This window comes from Haliotis asinina, chromosome 14 (genome assembly GCF_037392515.1).
Source record: "Haliotis asinina isolate JCU_RB_2024 chromosome 14, JCU_Hal_asi_v2, whole genome shotgun sequence".
Lineage (NCBI taxonomy): Eukaryota > Metazoa > Mollusca > Gastropoda > Lepetellida > Haliotidae > Haliotis > Haliotis asinina.
This window is the reverse complement of record NC_090293.1, coordinates 3,277,957-3,298,632: the sequence shown is the minus strand read 5'-3', so window position 1 is coordinate 3,298,632 and position 20,676 is coordinate 3,277,957. Positions and strand designations below refer to the sequence as shown.

Genomic DNA, 20,676 nt, shown 5'->3' with positions numbered 1-20,676 from the left:
ACTTCTTTTAATTGGATGGCTTCATCCGGGCACCTGCACTAAGATGGCGGATTCTGCAACATGGCAAAACTTGCCAAGAATGTGCCAAGCTTTTGGATAAAATTAGCGGATATTTTACTTATATCTTGAATACGGACAGATTACGGGTAATTGCTGATGTTTGCTTGTGTCTGTGCAACTAGATGCAGTATTGTTTGATGAGTTTTTTGGCCCAAATTTGTAATTACGATCAAAGGGAAGGGGTGTGGAGATCATATATTTGTTCAGTCGGTGATTGCTCTGTTCAGTTATCGGCGTTTGAAGTGTCGAAAATGAATGTGCAGTATGAGCCAGATCAAGTGAGAGCACTTTTGTTGAAACATGTTGAGAATAATCAGTTGAATTGTATGATCCTTTGGCTTTCTGCGAGGAGTAAGATAGCGGAAGATGTCCTTATTCAGTTGCCTACTCAGACTACTGTCAAACTGCAACCACGATTCACTTTCTATTTTTGATATTTTGGCTAAACCGAAACGACTTAACCGTGAATCGAAAATAAGAAGGTGTTGGTGGAGAAATTGGGAATCACTTGTGTTTGGTATGATTTTCAGTTTAGAAAAACATGTAACCCTGAAGACAAGGATAGGGATTGCATCTGCCATGTCTTTGTTACAAGTTCAAACCTCACATTACCTTAAATGTCCAAGGTTATGGCATATTAAGATAGTTTGCTTTGGGTTAGACAACAGTTTCAGTACGAAAATTCCTTGTAAGTTTGTGTAGATATTGAAACAGACATGAATCACATGTATTAACTACTGTGAAGATTGTAGAACCAACATTATCATTGCATTACGCAGATATGTTTGTTTTGGGACTGAATAGAACATATTATTTACAAAAGATGAGAGTATTGTCAGAAAGAGGAATTCTTGGTTAATGGTAGTAGTAAATATGATATGAATTTGGCTAGTTGGCATCTATTTGTGATATGGGAGGTAACTCTTATTTTAGTTTTCCCATATCCATGCAAAAGAATGAAATAAGTGTGTATTCCACATGGTATGTATTCCACTGAATCAAAGCTGTCTCTTACCCTTGTTATGGGAAATTAATCATTTCATTCAATTGCTTGGAAATGCAAGATTTGATTTACATATTGTAACATTTGTGTTGATTGTATGGTCTATGATACTTTCACTTGCAGATTATATATGATATTTACATATGTACATTTTTCTTTAAATGCAAAGCACAGTGTCTATTCTAGAACTGAAATTCTACGGGGAAATTGTCGCCCCATGACAAAAAGGTGTGGGGGATTTGGAAAATGTAGGGGGAAATACAGAATTGTTTCTGAAAAACACTTGGTTTTTTATTTTATGAGTCGGAGAGACTGGGGTCAGTCTCGGGGTTTTGCTCGCCTTTCGATTCCTCCTTAACAGACGTATCGGTCTACCATCTGGGGAGACGTGGCTGACACTGTTGCTTTCTCAGTATTTTGTGAAAAAAAGTCAGTTATTTTCATTCTTTTGTGTGACATTATTCATGCCAAATTACCGCAAACCGTTGTAAACAAGAATTTCGTATTCATTTGTCATCTGCAACTTCTAGTGATAAGATTGTCTGATTTTAAAAACAAAGCTAAAACGAACTGATGTTCTATAAAAGATCGACGAAACTGTGTCTTGCAAGCGCTGTACACATACACTATGTTTAGAGTTCATAGTCTAACGTTGACAATTAATTAGTTAAACAAATCATAACTTCATTGAAAAATGTGATCTGTTTTCATACTGATATGAATGGGAATTCGTTTCGTCAGTGCCGATAGTGGTTTTAACCAAGGGAGGTTACTCTGTTATGTTTACATGTTGTCACTCAAACATGACTCTGTGGCGGTCTCCAATTTAAAAAGTCATTCCTTGTCAATATAAAACTTTTTTCGTATGTTTTTTGAAAGTTAGGTACGAAGCAGATTACTTTGCGCGACAGTTCACGCTCTGTTGTTTTTGTTAGGGCGATTTAATAATTAGTAGCTCACACGTCCAAGAGGAGACACTGAAAGCTGTCGTTTCTATCATTTGTAAGACAAACATTGTAACTTTGTACATTATATTTGTTAACTTGCATGCCTGAAGTCTGACTAGCTTTTATCTTGACCGGCCTGTTGTCCATCGCAGGCATCTTCTTAGAGTTAGAAACCACTGCCTAGGAAACTACTTACCATGCTTCATCCGACCTGTGATGAAATTTGAATACTTTAATTTAAAGAGTATTGAATTTGATTAGTACTATGGTTACTATGTCAGTTGTGTATCATCCAGATGACTTTATGTGAACATGTTACAACAAATATTTTATCATTAGGTGATTATTTTCAACATGATCATAGCATAGGCAGTCAGTTTTGTATTACGCTGGTTTAAGTAATAATCCAGTAATATGACAGCAGGGAACACCAGGGCTTTATACATTGTACAAATGTGGGAAATTGAACCAGAGTGTTTGGTGTGATGAGCAAATGCTTCACCCTTCTTCATGTCCCCCAATAGCATATGGTCATTTTGCTGCAAATATGTACTAATGAATTGATGATTACAAGGAGTAAAATGTGTCAACTGTTTTCACATCTTATTAGTTTTCCTGTTCCAACTTATTATACAAATTGGGAGCACTGATGTAAAGTAAATCAAAAAGTTGTTTAACAAATTATTATACGATTGCTGTTGTTCTAATCTGTTTGGTTACATGGGAGTCGGTACAATCGCTGTTATGGGTAACAGCTGAACACAGTTGATTAGTCCATGGGACAGTCTCAAAACTATATTCTGAATATTTGCTGTCACTTTGGTCACTGAGTAATCACTCTGTCCAATGTCACTGTCTATTTAGCTGGACTGTTGCATGGTGTGTACCATCACATGTCCAGTATGTGGATTCCAGATATCTCACAGCTAATGCTGCACACCTGGCCCAAACCACCTGTGAAATTTTTGCAAGACACAGAGTCATAGGTTTCTTATCTCTTATGTGCCTGTTGTAGTTTTTCAAAATTAAGGCTGCATGGATTTACCCAGACTTTGCTTTGATTCAATTTTTGATATTAGACATTCAATTTGATCATTTTAGATTAGATTTTGCACACAACAAAAACATCAGATTTCATTAACTCTCAGAGTTTGAGTGAGTTGGCCATTTGACTTGAAATCCATCATCAATTTGTCTACAAACAACAATTCTCATTTGATTATTAGCCTGGCATCAACCAATCATGCTTGTTACAACACTCGCAACTGCTTGAGTTGGAGTCAAACTTATGTTCTCACTGCATGGACATAAGTTAGAAAGACATTCAAATATTGAATCGAAGGTTTTCGAACATTGAAACTAACGTGTCAGATTCAATGAATCAAGCCAAATCCTTGCAGCCCTATCCAACGTCATCTCTTAAAATAACCTAGATCACCTTGATTGGGTCGAGTGACAGTGGTAAAAACAAAGAACATCTTGCCCATGCCAGGATTTAGCATGATTCCAACATTTGAGGGGCCCTGGGACTCATATTCTTAATTTTCGGGGTCCTGGACTTCAGAAGGGGGTCCAAGTTAAACTTAGTTATTATTATTAATACTATGTTCTAATTCAGTTACTGTTATTGTATCTTGATCATCATGTTAATCGTTTCAGTAATTAAATTAGTACCACAGCCCAGCTGGTAGCAGACTCTTTGATAACTTACTGTTACTTATCAATATTTTACAGAAATTATTTTGACTTTTTCTGCATCCTTGTGGATCTGCCAATAAATATTGATGCTTCTATAGTTCTTCTATTTTTCTGGATATAGGACACAGGTTTTACATCCTGTAAGCCCCTGTATCCATTGCAACAGTTTGTCCTTTGTTGTATGCAGGTTTGGTCTTATTTAGCTTGATGACATCATACTGTACAGGCTTCGCACTGGTATGAAGGTAATTGTTCATCAAAGAGACAACATCTCAAATAAAACATGGATTGTTCTCGAAGCACTGGGAGGGAGCGGTCATTTTAAGTTGGATAACTTGTCCCCAATCCCTTTCACATTTGTGAATAAAATATGTTTAAAAACAAACATGGATTTCACATTCAGCCCTTCACCTGTTAAAGTGATTTTTAACTAGATGTATTAAAACAACACCAATCTTATGATAACTTGTAAAACAATTTTTTATTACTTTATATCAGTGTGCCATATTTACATCATGAGTTTTGACAGTAAAACAGATGTAAAAATTGTAGACAGATTTTACTTGTGACTCTTTGTGATTTGCAATTTATAGGTATTATAGGTATTATAGGTACAAACAGACTCTAGTTTGTATGGTATAGGTTACCTTGCAAATCTTCAGTGCACCTTTCTTAATGCAGAACTCTGTTTATTCTTGTTACTCTTAGTCTTATTATCGTTTAACTGACAATTTGAATTGTTTATGAAATAACTGTTTTGTACATAATATGTTGTTTGTTACAATATGTAGAAGTAAGAAGGGGCATCTTGGGGATCTTACAAATGTCATTTTTTGTTTGACTTGCAAATTCAAATTCAAATTAGTATGTTTCAAATGAAGCAATAAATATTATGTATGTTTCTGTATTCATTTGTCAATAGTTATGACAAGCAATCATTTTTCGAATAATCAACTAATCTATGCAGCATTAATCAAAATAGAAAATTTTATAAACATTACCTAAAGGTGAAAATCTCATAATACACGGTTGTTTCTATTGCATAATCACATGTGAAGATCTGAATTAGAATTGATCTTCAGCAACCAATGTTTGTCGTAAGAGGTGACTAATGGGATCAAGGTTGTAGAATGATGCTCATATGTTGATCAGTGGACTGTCTGGTCCAGACTCCGTTAAATATATACAAGGGCCACCCCAAAATATAGCTGGAATTTTGCTGACTGTAGTTTAAAAAAAAGACCAAAAACAACCATCACATAATCACATTTTGCTACCAGGTCATTTGAAATTCAGTTGTTTGGTGATATTTGGTGTAGCATAATTCACTGACTTAGCACAGTAAATTATTGTAACTTTTCTATATTTTTTTCAGGTCCATATCAACATTTACGGATTTATTTTACAGGAATACTTTGAACTTTTAACAAGCAGAATGTAAACTTTACAGCATAGATGTGAAAGAGATTAGATCATACACAACCATGAGTAAGGTTAACTTTGAGATGGAGGGGATGATGAGTGCTGATTCGGACTCGTCAGATGAAGGCAGAATGCAGATAGACGAATCAGCAACAGCATCATCAGGGGGACCACAGACAGCAGAGGATGCAAACTTAAAAGAAGAAGAAGAGGAGGAGGAAGGCAGTGATGATGAGGAAGATGATGAAGACGATGAGGATGACGATGAAGAGGATGATGAGGACAGTAGTGGGGAAGTCGATGAGATTGAAGGGGAGGATGAGTCAGATGAAGGTTAATTTCTTTCACTAAGTTAAAATATAAAAAAACATGATATCTGCTATTGAGAATCAGATCCATCTACTATTCAACATGAAAATACGAATGAAACTGTTTTTGAAATTTTTGTCTGACATCCATGCCTCATTGGACTATGCATACAGTGTTTGGAGCATCAAGTTAAATTGTATCCTGCCTTCTTTTTCCCATGTAACACAGTTAGACATTGGCCATGAATCCTTTTGTTAAAGTAGTAACTGATGTACAATAACGTAATGTCAGTTCTTGCATGTCCAGTTTGAACAGTGTGTCGTTGCTTGATATAATTTGTTACGAGGTGATGACCATGAGTAAGTGCAGGTTTCAGTGAGTCTTCACTGTTTTAGAGTGGGAGTCTGAGGAGGAGGAGGATTCACAAGCTACTGGCCTAGTGGTGGAGAGCGAGTCTGACGATGAGAATGCTGACAATTGCCCCATCTGTCTCAATCGCTTTAAAGATCAAGATATCGGCACTCCTGAAGCTTGTGATCACAACTTCTGTCTTGAGTGTATTCAGGAGTGGGCAAATGTACGGAAATTCTCATAATGTTCCTTTTGATGTATTCTTTGAGGTCATTACAAGAGCTGATTTTAACAGCATCTTAAAATTACATTAAGATTATTTTTCCTATGTCTTGTAATGCGTGGAGATATTGTCAACTTCGCAATCATATTGTGTCCGGAGCACAACTTAAAAAACATTCAATATTGTTTAACAAAAATTGGTTGATACATTAAACAGAACATTCAAACAATTCAGACTTAGTCTCCAAAGGGAGAGTAGGGTTTCATTTCCAGAATTTGAGTCAAAAACATTTTAATATCATTTCTGGAGCACAACTTGAAAACCTTTCAGTATCAAGACTTTGCAGACCTATCAGACAGAACTTGAAGTGGTGCCTTTTGCTCTTTACAGATTTTTGGCATTCATATTTTTGGATGATTTCTATGAAAATGACTTATTCTGAAGAAACATCAACTTTGACTATAATTAACTTTCAGATGATTTGTTCTTTCAAGTATGTAGGGGCTAGGGCATTTGTCATCTTCTGATGGCCCTTGTTGAATACCACTATATGTTTATTGACAGAATGTGAATACCTGCCCCGTTGACAGACAGGTGTTCCGCCTGATTCTTGCCAGACATCCCAGTGAGGACAAGGTTTACAAGAAGGTGGGTGTATCCATGGAAATGAAACTGTTTCTCCAGCAAGATCTTTAGCCGTTCAGTGGTTTAGCCACTTGCTGACCAAAGGGTATTGGCCCTGATATGTTGTGTGTATTTCCAGTAGTTTGTCACGGTTCATTCTAGTTTGGACCCATGAAGATTCGGGGTAGATTAAATCTTCAGCTACCCATGCTTGCCACTATGCTTGTTGTAAGGGGTGAGTAGATCAGATGGTCAGGATCACAGACTTGGTTGACACGTCATGGGTTCCCAATTGCTCAGATTAATGCTCATGCTGTTGATCACCAGATTGTCTGGTCCAGACTAGATTATTTACAGACTGCCGCCGTATAGCTGGAATATTGCTGAGCGTAGCGTAAAACTTAACACACTCACTCATTCTTGTTGTGCTGATAAACCAAGAATGTTTAGGTGTTGTCATTAGATATGCAGGAACTGTTTAGTTACAACTGCTCTTCAGGGATTTGTGTATTTCAGGGATTACACATTTAAGTCACAAATAAGCAAAATATTAGTATTTTTGAGTTTTTATCCATGGTGTTCTTGTTTGTAGATCCCTGTAGAAGATAAAAATGCTCAGGAAGAAGAGGTCGAGGAAGAGCCGACATACTGTGAGGTGTGCGGCCGATGTGACCGAGAAGACAGACTTCTGCTGTGTGATGGCTGTGACTTAGGGTGAGTGCTGGCTTGTGACCTGTAGTGGGTGTACAGGTGGTGTGGACTATGATCTGAGCTGGCTCACAACAACCAATAGTTGGTGTACAGGTGGAGTAAACTGTGATCGGGGATGGCTCACAACCTGAAGGCGGGTCACTAGTAGGGTGAATGGTAGTAGGATGGACTGTAATCTGGCATAGGTGCTGGCTCAGAACCTGTAGAGGGAATCCTGGGTGGGTGGTGGCTCATTGCCTCAAGGGGGTTGATGTTCCCCACGTCCTGGAGTTTACATGGACAAGCACACTTGTGTAAATACTGGAGTCTGTATGTGGTTACTGTTTTGCAGGTATCACTGTGAGTGTTTGTCACCGCCTCTAGCCAACATCCCTGTAGAAGAGTGGTTCTGTTCAGACTGCGCTGCAGCCAACAGGGAAGGTAAGGCTTATAAAACTGTCTCTGAGTGGTCAGAAAAAATTCACTTATAAGTTTATTCGTTTTTACATGTCTGTTACCATGAACTAGAGTTTGAAGATGGAATATTTGCGATAGCATTGACTCATGTTTACCGTAATGGTCAGTTAGTGTTTAGTCAGGAAGTATGTTTGTTCTCGCTATCAACCATATCCACTTATATTCATGTGGATGAGGGGCCAGATTTGCAGGTTGAGTTAGAAGTGAAAAAACTCTTGTACAGCTGATGGGCAAGTCATGTTTCATTAGTATGAAACAGTTTAAGACACAAGTTTGTACAGTCACAAATATTATTGGAGGTTGATTGAGGAAATGGTAATAAAATCCAAGGACGTAAAAAATTATTGAATGCATGAGGGAAAGTGAAAATACTGCAGGACATGTACAGAGTAATGTCTCACTGTATTATTAAGCAAGGTTTTTTTTAACAACAATTATAAACGGACAGTGATATCACTCTAGTGTTAGGGACACTTTTTCTCATAATATCCCTCAAATCTGATACAATCTCGCTTCCTCATGCAATTATCTAAACAATATCCCTACGCTCTGGGCATTATCTTATTAACGTCCCTCTGCTTACTTTTCAATAATTCTGGCAGGTCATGTTATATCCTACACTTATGCCCTGAGGAAAGGCTACAAAACAGATGAGGATGTCGGACTCCATGAATTGGTAGGATGCATGACATATATGCCAGTTGAATGTATCATGCACGTCACGTCAATCATGTGATTGTCCGGTACTGCCCTTGTTACTGATTCTTTCAGCATAGCTACAATTTTGCTGATGGAGACATGTTTCTTCAAACACAGACACTGTTTTATTGATGCTGTAGGTGCTGTTGAAGAAAGTGAAGAGGAAGATGTAGAAATTCGCCCCCGACGTCGCCTCATAGCTCGTACTCTAGTCAGTGAAAGAGTGCGGACACGGATCAGACAAACCCGTGTTGAGAGGGCATTACGGATACCACCAGAACTCATTTCATCTGATGTAAGAACAGGATGTTTTCAAGACACTTATTTCCTCACTCTCAGTATCTTCAATATGTAGAGAAATACACTGTCGAGATTTGGTGGAACAGATTTGTCTTAAAGTGTTCCCATCCTTACATACAAGAAGGTTCAATCAATAAACGGTATTCATAATTCTGTTTCAGCACCCAACTTATATCTAAATTTGGCATTGGATCCGCTTCAGCGGAAAATGTCCGTTTACAGTAATCTACTATCAATCAACAATTGACAGAAAATGCATAGAATTCAAGTCGTTACCTCTATAGAGTTTAATGGTTAATGTCACCATGCTTAATGTTCTGAAATACAGGAAGAAGGTGTGTCCACTGCTTCAACAAGTCAAACCTCAGCATCACCTGCAAAGAAAAAATCTCCTATCAAACGCCGGAAAAAGATCATTAGACGGAGAACCCGAAAACGTAAGAGTCCAAAGAAGCGGAAAACTAAATCCACAAGCACTAAAACTAGTAAGAAAACAGTTGGCAAGCGGAGGAAGCGGAAGAGGAAGGGCATAAACAAGCGAAAGGTGAAACATGGCGTCTTTTTGTATGTTCTTGTGGTCAGTATTTATATGAAGAGGCATTGAATACCTGATTATCATAGGAAAATAGGACATTTAGTAGGCTGTTTAGTTCCCACTTAAGCATCCAGTGAGAAGTCTTGAAATGTGGCGAAGTTGGATGGTCAAAGCAAACCATTACTGAATGTAAGAGGCAACTTACATGAAATTTAATCTGAAACTTTGACTTGACTGATTGAATGACACTAGGTGTGGTTAACAAACACTCACTTTCATAAAAGCTGCTTCAACCTACCTAAAACAATGTCACATATAACAAAAACATACATTTCTTATTAATATCCTCAGAAATTAGAATGTGTATTTTTTTTTTTTTTTTTTGCGGGGGGGGGGGGGGGGGTGTGGTTGTCTATTCCTTGGAGTTTGAAACTAGTCCTGTTTGAACAAAGCGAAACTATTTACCATGTTGACATTTTCTGTCAGCCATATTAAGTGCCAGTATCAATTGGTAGCAAAATTAAAGCATTGCGTACGGAGTTGTAATTTCCTAATGGTAATAGTCTGTGAGGCCTACCATCTTTGGACTTTGATTCCCCTGGCATGTAGTGCAGGGAGGATATAGTCGACCCCTCGTCTATCCGTCTGTTCAATGTTTTTCAACAAAAATTGGTAGATATACCAAACAATACCTAAGGTGGTGCTTTTGTTATTTACAAACTTTTGTTATTTTAATTGTTTGTTAGTTTCCATGGAAATCCTTCAGACTTCATCTCAAAAGGGAGGAGTGGGTTTGATTTCCGGAGCACAACGTGAACACTTCTTGATATCCTTAAGCAAAACTTAGAACTTAGCAGATATGTGAGGCTGGTCCCAAAGTGGTGCCTTTTGCTGTTTGTCATTTTCATCTGTCCCTGTTTCCATGGAAACACTTCGGACTTAGATTCAGAAGGGAGAGATGGGCTTCATTTCCACTTCACTTGCAAGCTTCTTAATATCTTTCAGAAAAATAGACATATTTATGAGGCATATCTCGATGTGATGCCTTTTGCTATTTTCAGATTTTTAGGCATTTATGTTTTTCATGATTTATGGAAATGATTTGGACTTAGTCTCAAAAAAAACATCGAGGTGGACTTTAAGTAACTGTCAGATGATTTGTTCTTTCAAAATTGTTGGGTCAGCAGGAACATGTCATCTAATGACTCTTGTCACTTTTCCTTAGTGCAAATTAGAAGTGTCAGTCTAGCAACTACTGTTTCAGCTAAAGAGAGGCAGCCCGCGAACAGCAGCCCCAGCCTCCACCACGGTTAAGTCTCGCATCGCAGGCCGTCTTGGTCTATCCAAACCCCCATCGGGTCTCTCTATACCTATGCAGAAGTTGCCCATGGAGAAGACTCTGGCACAACACCAAGCTGAGTCTGGTGGATTCTCCATTCTTGGCCATAAGGATGATCTAGATCATTTCCAAGAGTAAGTAGAGTCCAGCCTTGTTGATTCACACATTTCACCGTCAGGACAAGTCCTTTCAAATGGAAGTCGCAGTGGCTCAGCGGGCTAGACTTTGTGTATTGGCGATTAGGTGCAGGTTCGAATCCCAGATGGGACTCAACCAAAAAATACTAGAATTTGTACTTCACTTTGAAAGTGAAATCCCAAATTTAATATATGTTGCAAGTCCTTTCAGGACAATGCCTTATGCAACTGCACTGTAATGACATTATGTTTTTAAATCGGACGGTTGAACAGCTGCAGGATTACTGATAATCCTGTAATAACAGTGGTCTAGTTTCGAAAGAAAGTAGTTGTAGTTGTCTTTTATCCAATTATTACTTGCAGCGATGATGTATCGACTGAAGTTCAGCCAAGTGGAAGTGGAAGTGGCAAGGTCGGCCGTCTCACCAAGTATTCTGTGTTGTCATTGAAGTCACATCGCCCTGTTGGTAGGGTGAGAATACCCAAGTAAGTTCAGATGACTTTTACACTTAAAAACTTACATATAAGTCCACTTAAAGCTTAACTATAGGTATGCTTAAAACTTACCTATAGGAAGTGGAGTAGCTTGCTTGTTAAAGTGCCCATGTGTCACAGCAAAAGACAGGGTTCAATTCCCAACATGGTTACAATACATGGAAGCCGATCCTCCATGTTACTTTTGGAATATAAAGGGAAGTGAAGTAAAACCCAATTGACTCACTCATACACTCACTACCTTTGGGATAGCCCTATATGTATCTTGGGCTTATTTTGGGCACCTTTCATGAAGCCTCCTTTCCTGAGGTTAACCATTACTCTCATTCTTTAACATTGCATTAAGGTTATCTTGATGACTTGCTTGGTGAAAGGAGGCCCTGGCCCACAGTCAGGTGGCCAGGTTTGTGACTTACTTGATGACATGTCAGTGTCAAATGTTGTTCCAGTTATCAATCAGTTTTTCTGCCCACAAGTATTTCACCATTCTGTTCCCACAGAGGTTACTTGTCATATCTTCCTACCTAACTTCTGTTCTAATACGACCCTTTCATGGTGCGAGTGTTCAAGACTGGTGATTGGAGGCAATCAGATATAGTTGTGCAATCAGCGACCTTGTTTCAAAAGTGATCGTTCCCAAGATCTCAGTAATTTCTGGATGCATCGTGAACACTAGAACCTCTTCCCGAGCGCGATACTCAAATGTTTCTTCTAGACAGAACTCAGTCATGAAGTATTTGTTTCTCCACATTGCTTGCATTTGTCAAAGTTGAATCTAGATCGATGTAATACATGTTCTGATTGGACAGAATAAAAAGGGAGATAAATCTGCTGCCATTTTTTGCCGCTAGGGGATTTTATGAGAACCGCGAAATATGGCCGTATTAGAACAGAGGTTCGTAGGAAGATATGACAAGTAACCTCTGTGGGAAGAGAATGGTATTTCACAAGTAACAAACAAGATCTTCCTTCGAGTACTTTTAGAGTTATCTCCCTTCTTAGCAAGTGTTCATGTTTAGATCAGTCAGTAGAAGTATTTGCATATTTACAGAAGCAGATATATATTATTTCAATGTACATTTGTATAATTCTCCAACTGATGCCATTAATGTATTTGTCAGAGTGTCAACTCCGTCCACCCATGTGGTCGAGCCTGCAGCTGCAAGTAGCTCCACCTTTGATATCCTAGGCTGCATCATGCAAAGTCAGAGCATGCTCAACATGAAGAGTGGGGATGTCACAATCAAGAGAGATGGTGGGTCCTCGCCTTAAGGTTCATGCTAGTCATCAACAAATGCCTCATAAAACCATATTTTCACTCAAAATCTTATCAGACTAGTATATTAATGGTTGACTTTAATAAATAACCAAAACATTCCTGAATCGTCAAGGACACTCACAAGTCCATCATGTAGGTGATTTGTTCCCATTTTTTATTGTATTGTATGTATGAGTTGCCATGATGAACAAATATTATCTGTTTCTTTCAGGTTCTCTTGTTGCAAACAAACCAGTCCCAAAGGCAGAAGTTCGTCTAAAAGATAGCCACACTTTTAAGTTGAACACATGCTCAAAGAAGGATATTGATGAGTATGATCCTTGTCACCCAACAGGTGAAGCCCAGGATGAAGGTCCAGCTGAAACTCAGTCCTCTAGTACTAGCCACCTAGTTCCAGAAGCCTCCATAGGCTTTGAGTACGATCCGTTTGACCCCACAGATGACTCGCCAGCCTCAACAGGAAAACCTGAGGCTGTGTATGATCCATCCTCACCAACAGAAGTGGAAGCCGAAATGGACATTGCCAAAGACAGAGAAGATGAGACGGGTACTGCTATGGAGGATATTGGAAAGGAAGATGCTGTGGATAAGACTGAGCAAGATGGTGATTGTTCTAATCTTGATGGGGATGATGTAAAGGAGTCAGTGAAAACAGATAAGAATTGCGTGAAAGAGGATGAGTTTGAGGGTGACTCCATGTCAGGTATCAAGAGCCAACGTGATATTTTTGAGGCCAGTAGTGAAATTACTGAAGCAAAGTTGGACGAATGTGATGCTGAGTCCCAAAGTGAAGTAATGGAGTACGCCCTGGATGACACTTCCATTGACTCAGAAAAACCTCTGCAGATCGATGAAGGTGGAGACGATGAAGACAGTCAGAAGGAAGAGGACGACACTGAGGAGAATGCTACTGTGGAGGAAGTAGAGGAAACTGAAACAAATTCACAAGATGCCAAAGAGGGTCAGGAAGAGGAGGTAGAAGAAGAAGTCGAGGAGGAAGAGGTTGCTGAAAATGAGGAAGAAGAAGTGGAGGATGGTGATGGTGAAGAAGAAGAAAATGATGAAGAGGAGGTTGAAGAGGAGGAGGAACAGGAGGTAATGTGTGATGAAGAGGGTGAAATTGAAGAAGAGATCCAAGCTCGGTCAATGGGGTCAAATCTAGGAGGATGGGACACAGATGAGTCTGACTTTGAAATAACCAGGGAACAGGAAAACAAAGTGCCCATTTCTGAATTTCCACGTATTCCCAAGAAGAGGAGTTACAGAAATAAAGATGCTGCTGCTGACTTAAGGACAGTTTTGTCACGTTTAGATGAAAAAGGCCATGGTCACCGGGCATTTGAAAAGAAGGAATCTGTTCATAAGAGCAAAGAGTCAAAAGATAGGTCTTCTAAGTATGATAAAAGAGAAAGAGACTATGAAAGAAGGGATAAAGAAAGACGTGATGATCGAGAAGAGCGATCACGTGATAAACATAGCCGAAAAGAACTGTCACGAGGTGAATATGAAAGTTCATCTCGGCATAAACGAAGGAAAGACACTAGATCTAGAAGTAAGTCCCGAGATAGAAAGGATAGATCTGGGTCACATGACCGTAGAAGGTCAAGGTCACGTGAAAGATCATCTCGCAAAAAGCGTAGAGAACGTTCATATTCTCGTGAAAGATCATATGAAAGAGAAAAGTCACACAAGAAAAAGAGACGTGATCGTGATCGTAGTAGAGACCGTAGTAGTGAACGTAGAGGTCGCAGAAGTCGTTCTCGATCTCACAGTCCTAGAAAATATTCTGAAAGAGACAGCTTTTCTAAACAAAATCGTGATAGTGAAAGATCTTATAAAAGAAAGAGTGAAAGGGAAGGTTCAAGGAGTGAGTACAAGAAGATTCGATCTGGAGATGAAGCGGAGAGGGAAAATACCAAGTATTCCTCGGTGAAAGTCAATCATAGTGCACCCAAGTTAGTGCCTGTATCTTTCACAGATGACCCTATAGTTCTTAGTGATGATGAAGATGAGCAGGACCATGAAAATATACCTCTGCCATCCTTTGGGCCAAGCGGAAGTGCAAAGCCCGACTTGGCAAAGAAAACTGAAAATCTGGACATTAAAGATGATAAGCCTGATGTTAAAAGTGATAATTCAGAAAGCAAAAGTGAAAAGTCAAAGAGTGATAAACTGGCAACTAAGAGTGAAAAGTCAGAATCTAAAACTGAAAAACCTGTCCGTCTTCAGTTGAAGCCCATTAACACTAGTAAGGTGTCTGAGCAGTTGATAAAGCAGGGTGGTATATTTGGCAAAGAGCCATCTGTGTATGACCCTGCTCACCCAACAGATGAGGAGCAGGAAGTAGATAAGGGAATCTCAGTGGACTTTCAAGGTGCTGTGCCCAACAGTGCATCACCTGACCTTCCGCCACAGCTCATGCAAAATGCTCATGGACAGGGGCCTTTTATAAGTGAGAATGCATATATACTGACAAGTGAGCCAGGGGTTATGCAGCCACAAAATATTCCTCTGCCTGCTGTGACGTTCGGCATGCTACATCCCAGACTTCAACCAGGTTTGCCCCAGAGACAAATTCTCATGAACCCAGTTATGTTAAATCAGCCACCCCCTTTTACACAAGCCCAACCAGGTAGATTCCCACGCCTCCCGACGGGGACCATGCCTCGGTTCGGTTGGCAAGTCAATCCCCCCGGGGGCATGATGCAGCTACAGCAGAACAGATTTGGTGCACGTATGCCCCCTGGCCCGGGGGGAATACCCACGGGGGGCAACGTGATGAACGGTGGCTTCGACCCCATGGGTCCAGAGCATTCACGTCCTCCCTTCCCACCTAACATGCACCTCCCGCCAGATCCCAACCACCCACCTCCAGTGCAGGTGAAGATGAACCCTATTCGCCCTCTACTGCCAAACCCACTAAGACCACCACCTGGGCCCCAGGCTCCAAAATCTCAGCTGGAACAGTTAGAAGAGATCTCAAAATTACTAAGTGCTCAAGCCCAGCTTGCGGCTCTTGAAAAAGACAAATCTGCAATGAATTCCCCCAGTGGGAAAGGGAATGGCATCTTTAAGGTGCCACTTCCTCCACAGTTGTTTGGGAAAGGGGCTTTACTGAAAGCACAGGAGTCTGTGGAGACTACTGAGGTTGTGGACATGGACATGTCTCCGCTAGATGATGATTGTGAACTGGAACTGCCCACCCCACCTGACTGCATGAATACTGACCCTGATGAAAAACCTAAGAAGAGGACAGTTGACTTAAAAACTTTTAAGAAAACCGTCCAGGAGCTGTCCTCAACTCAGGATGATCAGCCATCATCAGCTGCAGACCTCACAAATAAAGACAAGGTATGACTGACTGAGTATATAAGTATAATACACACACTTACAAAGCTTACCAACACATGTTTTATTACATATTCCATGATTTACTGGACAAGATTTTCTAGATCATGGGTTCAGGTTATTCTTCGGTATTGTTCTCAGTGATACATTACATAATAAGTGATAAAAAGTTTGAGCAACATAAATGAATAAGCACATGGCATTAGCAGGATCCAAAATACGCTTGAAGCATTTCCTGTATGTACTAATTGTCATGCACAATGTTACTCAAATAAGTGGAAGTTGCATAAGCTGGGAAGACCATAGATTGATTGGTCACCTCCCCGGATAAGGATACAAGGCAAGTAAATAAAACGAGTTCAGGTAAAAGAGTTCTTAAGGTGCTGATACGCATGTTGGAATTTCAGTATTTAACACCTGTGCTTTTGTTTTGAAAGTATGGGATTCATTCTATAATGTATGTAAATCCTCACTTCTATGTAAATGCCATATAGCTGGAATATTGCTGGGTGCGGCGTAAAACTAAAAACCAATTCTATGTTAATGTATATCCATCAGCCTTGATTTGCTGATTGTACCCAAAAAGTAGGATATCAGCCTAAACATAACATCCAAAACAATAAGTTGTAGATTGAAAAAGGCAGCATATATGATTTGGTGGCAAGGTTCGGTGACATGTTTGATAAATGTCAATGTGACCCTGTTTCATTGATCGATGCTCATGTCTATTACTTGATTGGCTGATCCAGACTTGATTATTAATTGACCACAAATATAGCTTGAATTTTGCTGCGTACAGCAATAACCAACAGTTAGACACTATATTGTGTGTTGTAAGAAATATGATGACATACCCTACTGCCCAGATATGTTACTTACAGTGTTTCCAATTGTTTAGTACTTGAAGAAGCTGCACCTCCAGGAACGGGTTGTTGATGAAGTGAAGTTGGCCATCAAACCCTTCTACAGTAGCAAGAAGATCAATAAAGATGAATATAAGGAGATTCTCAGGAAGGCTGTGCCAAAGGTAACCACTTTCTCAACAGTGATTCAAAGCCTCCCTCTTACAGGTAGAGACAAAGGTAGCCTTCCTCTCACGGGTAGAGAGACACAGATACCCTCCATCTCATGGGTAGAGAGACACAGATAGCCTTCCTCTTACAGGTAGAGAGACACAGATAGCCTTCCTCTCACGGGTAGAGAGACACAGATAGCCTTCTTCTTACAGGTAGAGAGACACAGATAGCCTCCCTCTCACAGGTAGAGACACAAATAGCCTTCCTCTCACGGGTAGAGAGACACAGATAGCCTCCCTCTTACAGGTAGAGCGACACAGATAGCCTCCTTACAGGTACAGAGACAAAGGTAGCCTTCCTCTTACAGGTAGAGCGACACAGATAGCCTTCCTCCCATAGGTAGAGAGACGCAGATAGCCTTCCTCTCACAGGTAGAGAGACACAGGCAGCCTCCTTCTCACAGGTAGAGACACAGGTAGCCTCCTTCTTACAGGTAGAGAGACACAGGTAGCCTTCCTCTTACAGGTAGAGAGACACAGATAACCTCCCTCTTACAGGTAGACACAGATAGCCCTCCTCTCACAGGTAGAGAGGCACAGGTAGCCTCCTCACAGGTAGAGAGACACAGATAGCCTTCCCCTCACAGGTAGAGAGACACAGGTAGCCTTCCTCTCACAGGTAGAGAGACACAGGTAGCCTCCCTCTTACAGGTAGAGAGACACAGGTAGCCTCTCTTTCAGAGGTGGGGATGTAAGTTGACTCTGTAACTGTTGGTGTGTAGATCGATGCTCATGCTGTTGATCACTGTATGGTCTAGTCCAGACTTGATTATTCACCGACAGCTGTGTATTGCTGGAATGCTGATAAACTGCTGCGTAAAACTATTTCCACTCACTCACTCACTCACTCACTCTTACAGTTGGGAACACAAATAGCCTATTTTTCACAGGTGAGATCATACACAGATGGCCTCTTGGCTTTTACAGGTAGAGGTGCAATTATCCTCCTTACAGGTGGACAGAGGTATTACAGGAATTAGTGTGGCTTCTGTCAAATGTTGATTTTGAGTAAATCTGTTCCAGGTGTGCCATAGCAAGAGTGGGGATGTTAACCCTGTGAAGATAAGGGCTCTTGTGGATGCATATGTTAACAAAGTGCGCAAGGGTCGGAAACCACACAAAGAAGTTAAGAAGAAATCCAAAGACGATTCAAAAGCAAATGGTGAAAGACTAAAGGGGAAACCATCTCGATAGCATTAACTTATTGTATCATATATTGATGTAGCAAATAAATGTGTGAGTGCTCGGTGACATGATATGACTGCCTCTCACCTATGTGACATTTTGGACTCGTCCATTGCTGTGATGTGATCAGTCGACATGGTATTTGAAGGGGTGACAGGCACCTGGTAGGCAGTCACTTTGGAACCTGCCAATATCATAAACTGTTACTGCCTGTTTGGTCACATCTTATACCATGGTGAAACTGTGTGTGTGTAAATATATATATATATATAAATCAGTGTTGATGCCATTCATCCAGGAAGATATTGTACAGCACAACTGCGATGTAAATTCATCAGTTCCTTTAACCATGGTAACGGATTGGTTTACGACTTTATCCAGTGTGGAACTAGACCAACTGACAACTATGGAGTGAGAGTATGTTAGTTTTGTGCAAAAACATTCTTGCAATTTCATTTAGATAATCGATCATTGTTAATATTATTACTTGGAGTTGTTTTCTAGGAAGCATGTTACCACGTCAGACATGTGAGATAAATAGATTTATCATCTACCATTGTTACCTGCAGGGTCACATGACCTCCATTTCCAGGGCATGAAAGCATGGCTACATATCAGTTTGTTGATGAAGTTTGTCTGTTTTCCTGGGTGGAACAAATTTATTCTTGTTCAAAACACTGCAATCCTAACTCTAGCCACTGGTCTTGATGACATGTACCAGGACCTCGTTCCACAAAGTGATCTTAGCACTCAGGTGGTTGTCATTCGCATACTTTAACCATAGGCTTACGATCATCGTGTTCTCCATGGAACAGGGCTTAGGCAGTAAGTGGTGAACTATTAAATAGGCCTGGATTTTCATGTGGAACTGTATTCCAATCATGTTTCTAGTTTCATAAAACTATATTCCATACTATAAGAAATTATTTTTCCCCCTCCCCCATCAGTTTTCTTTAATCTATGCTTCACTCAAGCAGTTTATCCTGGATGAAATATTGAAGTAATTTCCTTTTGCAGATATAATTCCTTTAAAAATGTCCAGGCCACATTTGATGAATGGGAATTCTGAAGGCAATCACAACTCATGTATGAATGGATTCTACTTAAATGTTAGTTTTATACAAAAGTTTTCGGTCATGACTCTCATGAGTTTTGTTCAGTGTTTATTAAATCATGCAAGCTGATAAGTGAAATAGGGATGTGTAACTTGTATGGAATATTTTTTATCATTTTCATTAAACCTGTCATGTTGTTGAAACAAACAGATTTGTATCCTTTGCTGTGTTGTGAAAATGGCAGCTCATGGCGATAACGTAGTGAGCAAGTTTATCCAACTTGATCATGGTCAAAGGGAATTGAGAACCTTAAAGGACCTGACATATACTGGCAACTTGATTATATTCCTGTTTTGTCCTCATAGTAAAGAGTTTCTGGAGGAAAATAGTTTGCACCTTGCTAAACCCACAAACAACGAGGTAGTACTTAGTTCACGTCTTTCTCAGAAATATTTCATTGTCATTTCTTGAACTTAAAAAATATGTAAAATTCAGCTGCCAGCTAAGCAGGACATTTGCACATTTGTCTCTGTCATATTGGGATTCATTTTTCTGTCTGATAATATATATATTATTTTTTTAATAAAAATTCAAACTTTTTGTCGTCTAAACGAAAAATATTTATCCTTCGTGAATATGCCATTCAGATGATGTCATCTGGTCCTATTTTTCCTGTTCTTTTGTGGAGCCAAGATAGCAGAAATGATGCTCAGTACTATAGAAATAGACCCTGTTAGAAATACAAGGATATGTATAAATCAGTTGATCTTTGGGTTCCACATAAGAAGAGGAATCTATCCTGTATCTGAAATCCCCTAGCTCAGGAAACAGTCATTATACTGACAGAAAACTTTACATGAGTTCAAGATGCTTCCAACTCACAGTGATGAAATACAAGGCTTCTGTAGTCTGATAACAGCACTGCATTTCAGATTTTGTGACCATTCCAGTTATGTTATATTGACAGCTGTAGATAAAAACACTCAAGCTAGTCAATATATTTGATAGTCATGCTAGAGTAATGGACTTGTCTGTATTGCGGTAAGAAGTTAGGACAAATTTAGCCATTTTTTTTTTCTTTTTTCTTTTAGATTTTTATAAAGTTATGCACCCATTTCTATATCTTGTTTATATTTCTATTAATTGTCAGAGGCTCTTGTAATTTTAAGCTATGTTTATTTTTCGTTTATTCTACAACTTCAAGACAGACGTGCCAGTATATTGTCATGCTCCAGTACAGTTCTTCATCCTGCCAAAGCCTTCCATTCCTGACATTTTAATCTTCCAAGACTTAATTCCCAGGCTTTTGTGTGTGATTGCTTCTAGTGACACGCCCTCAGTTGATGTTGAATGTAGTTATAGAGAAAGTGTTCTGTACAGATATTGCATTCGTTTCTTAGTAAAGTGTTGTGTTCAAACTAAATG

General features: G+C 39.6%; 1 protein-coding gene across 1 annotated transcript; it reads left to right on the top strand.

Moving 5' to 3' along the window:
- The first annotated feature begins 17 nt into the window (after nt 1–17).
- Nucleotides 18–18,295, top strand: LOC137261397 (PHD and RING finger domain-containing protein 1-like). Its single transcript, XM_067799143.1, has 14 exons — nt 18–146; nt 5,084–5,463; nt 5,835–6,016; nt 6,578–6,661; nt 7,230–7,351; nt 7,680–7,768; nt 8,644–8,798; nt 9,132–9,347; nt 10,603–10,811; nt 11,178–11,300; nt 12,431–12,564; nt 12,800–15,939; nt 16,835–16,963; nt 18,035–18,295. Exons 2-14 carry the CDS (start codon nt 5,193–5,195, stop codon nt 18,203–18,205), a joined length of 5,025 nt encoding a protein of 1,674 aa, XP_067655244.1. The 5' UTR covers nt 18–146; nt 5,084–5,192; the 3' UTR covers nt 18,206–18,295.
- The last annotated feature ends 2,381 nt before the right edge of the window (nt 18,296–20,676 follow it).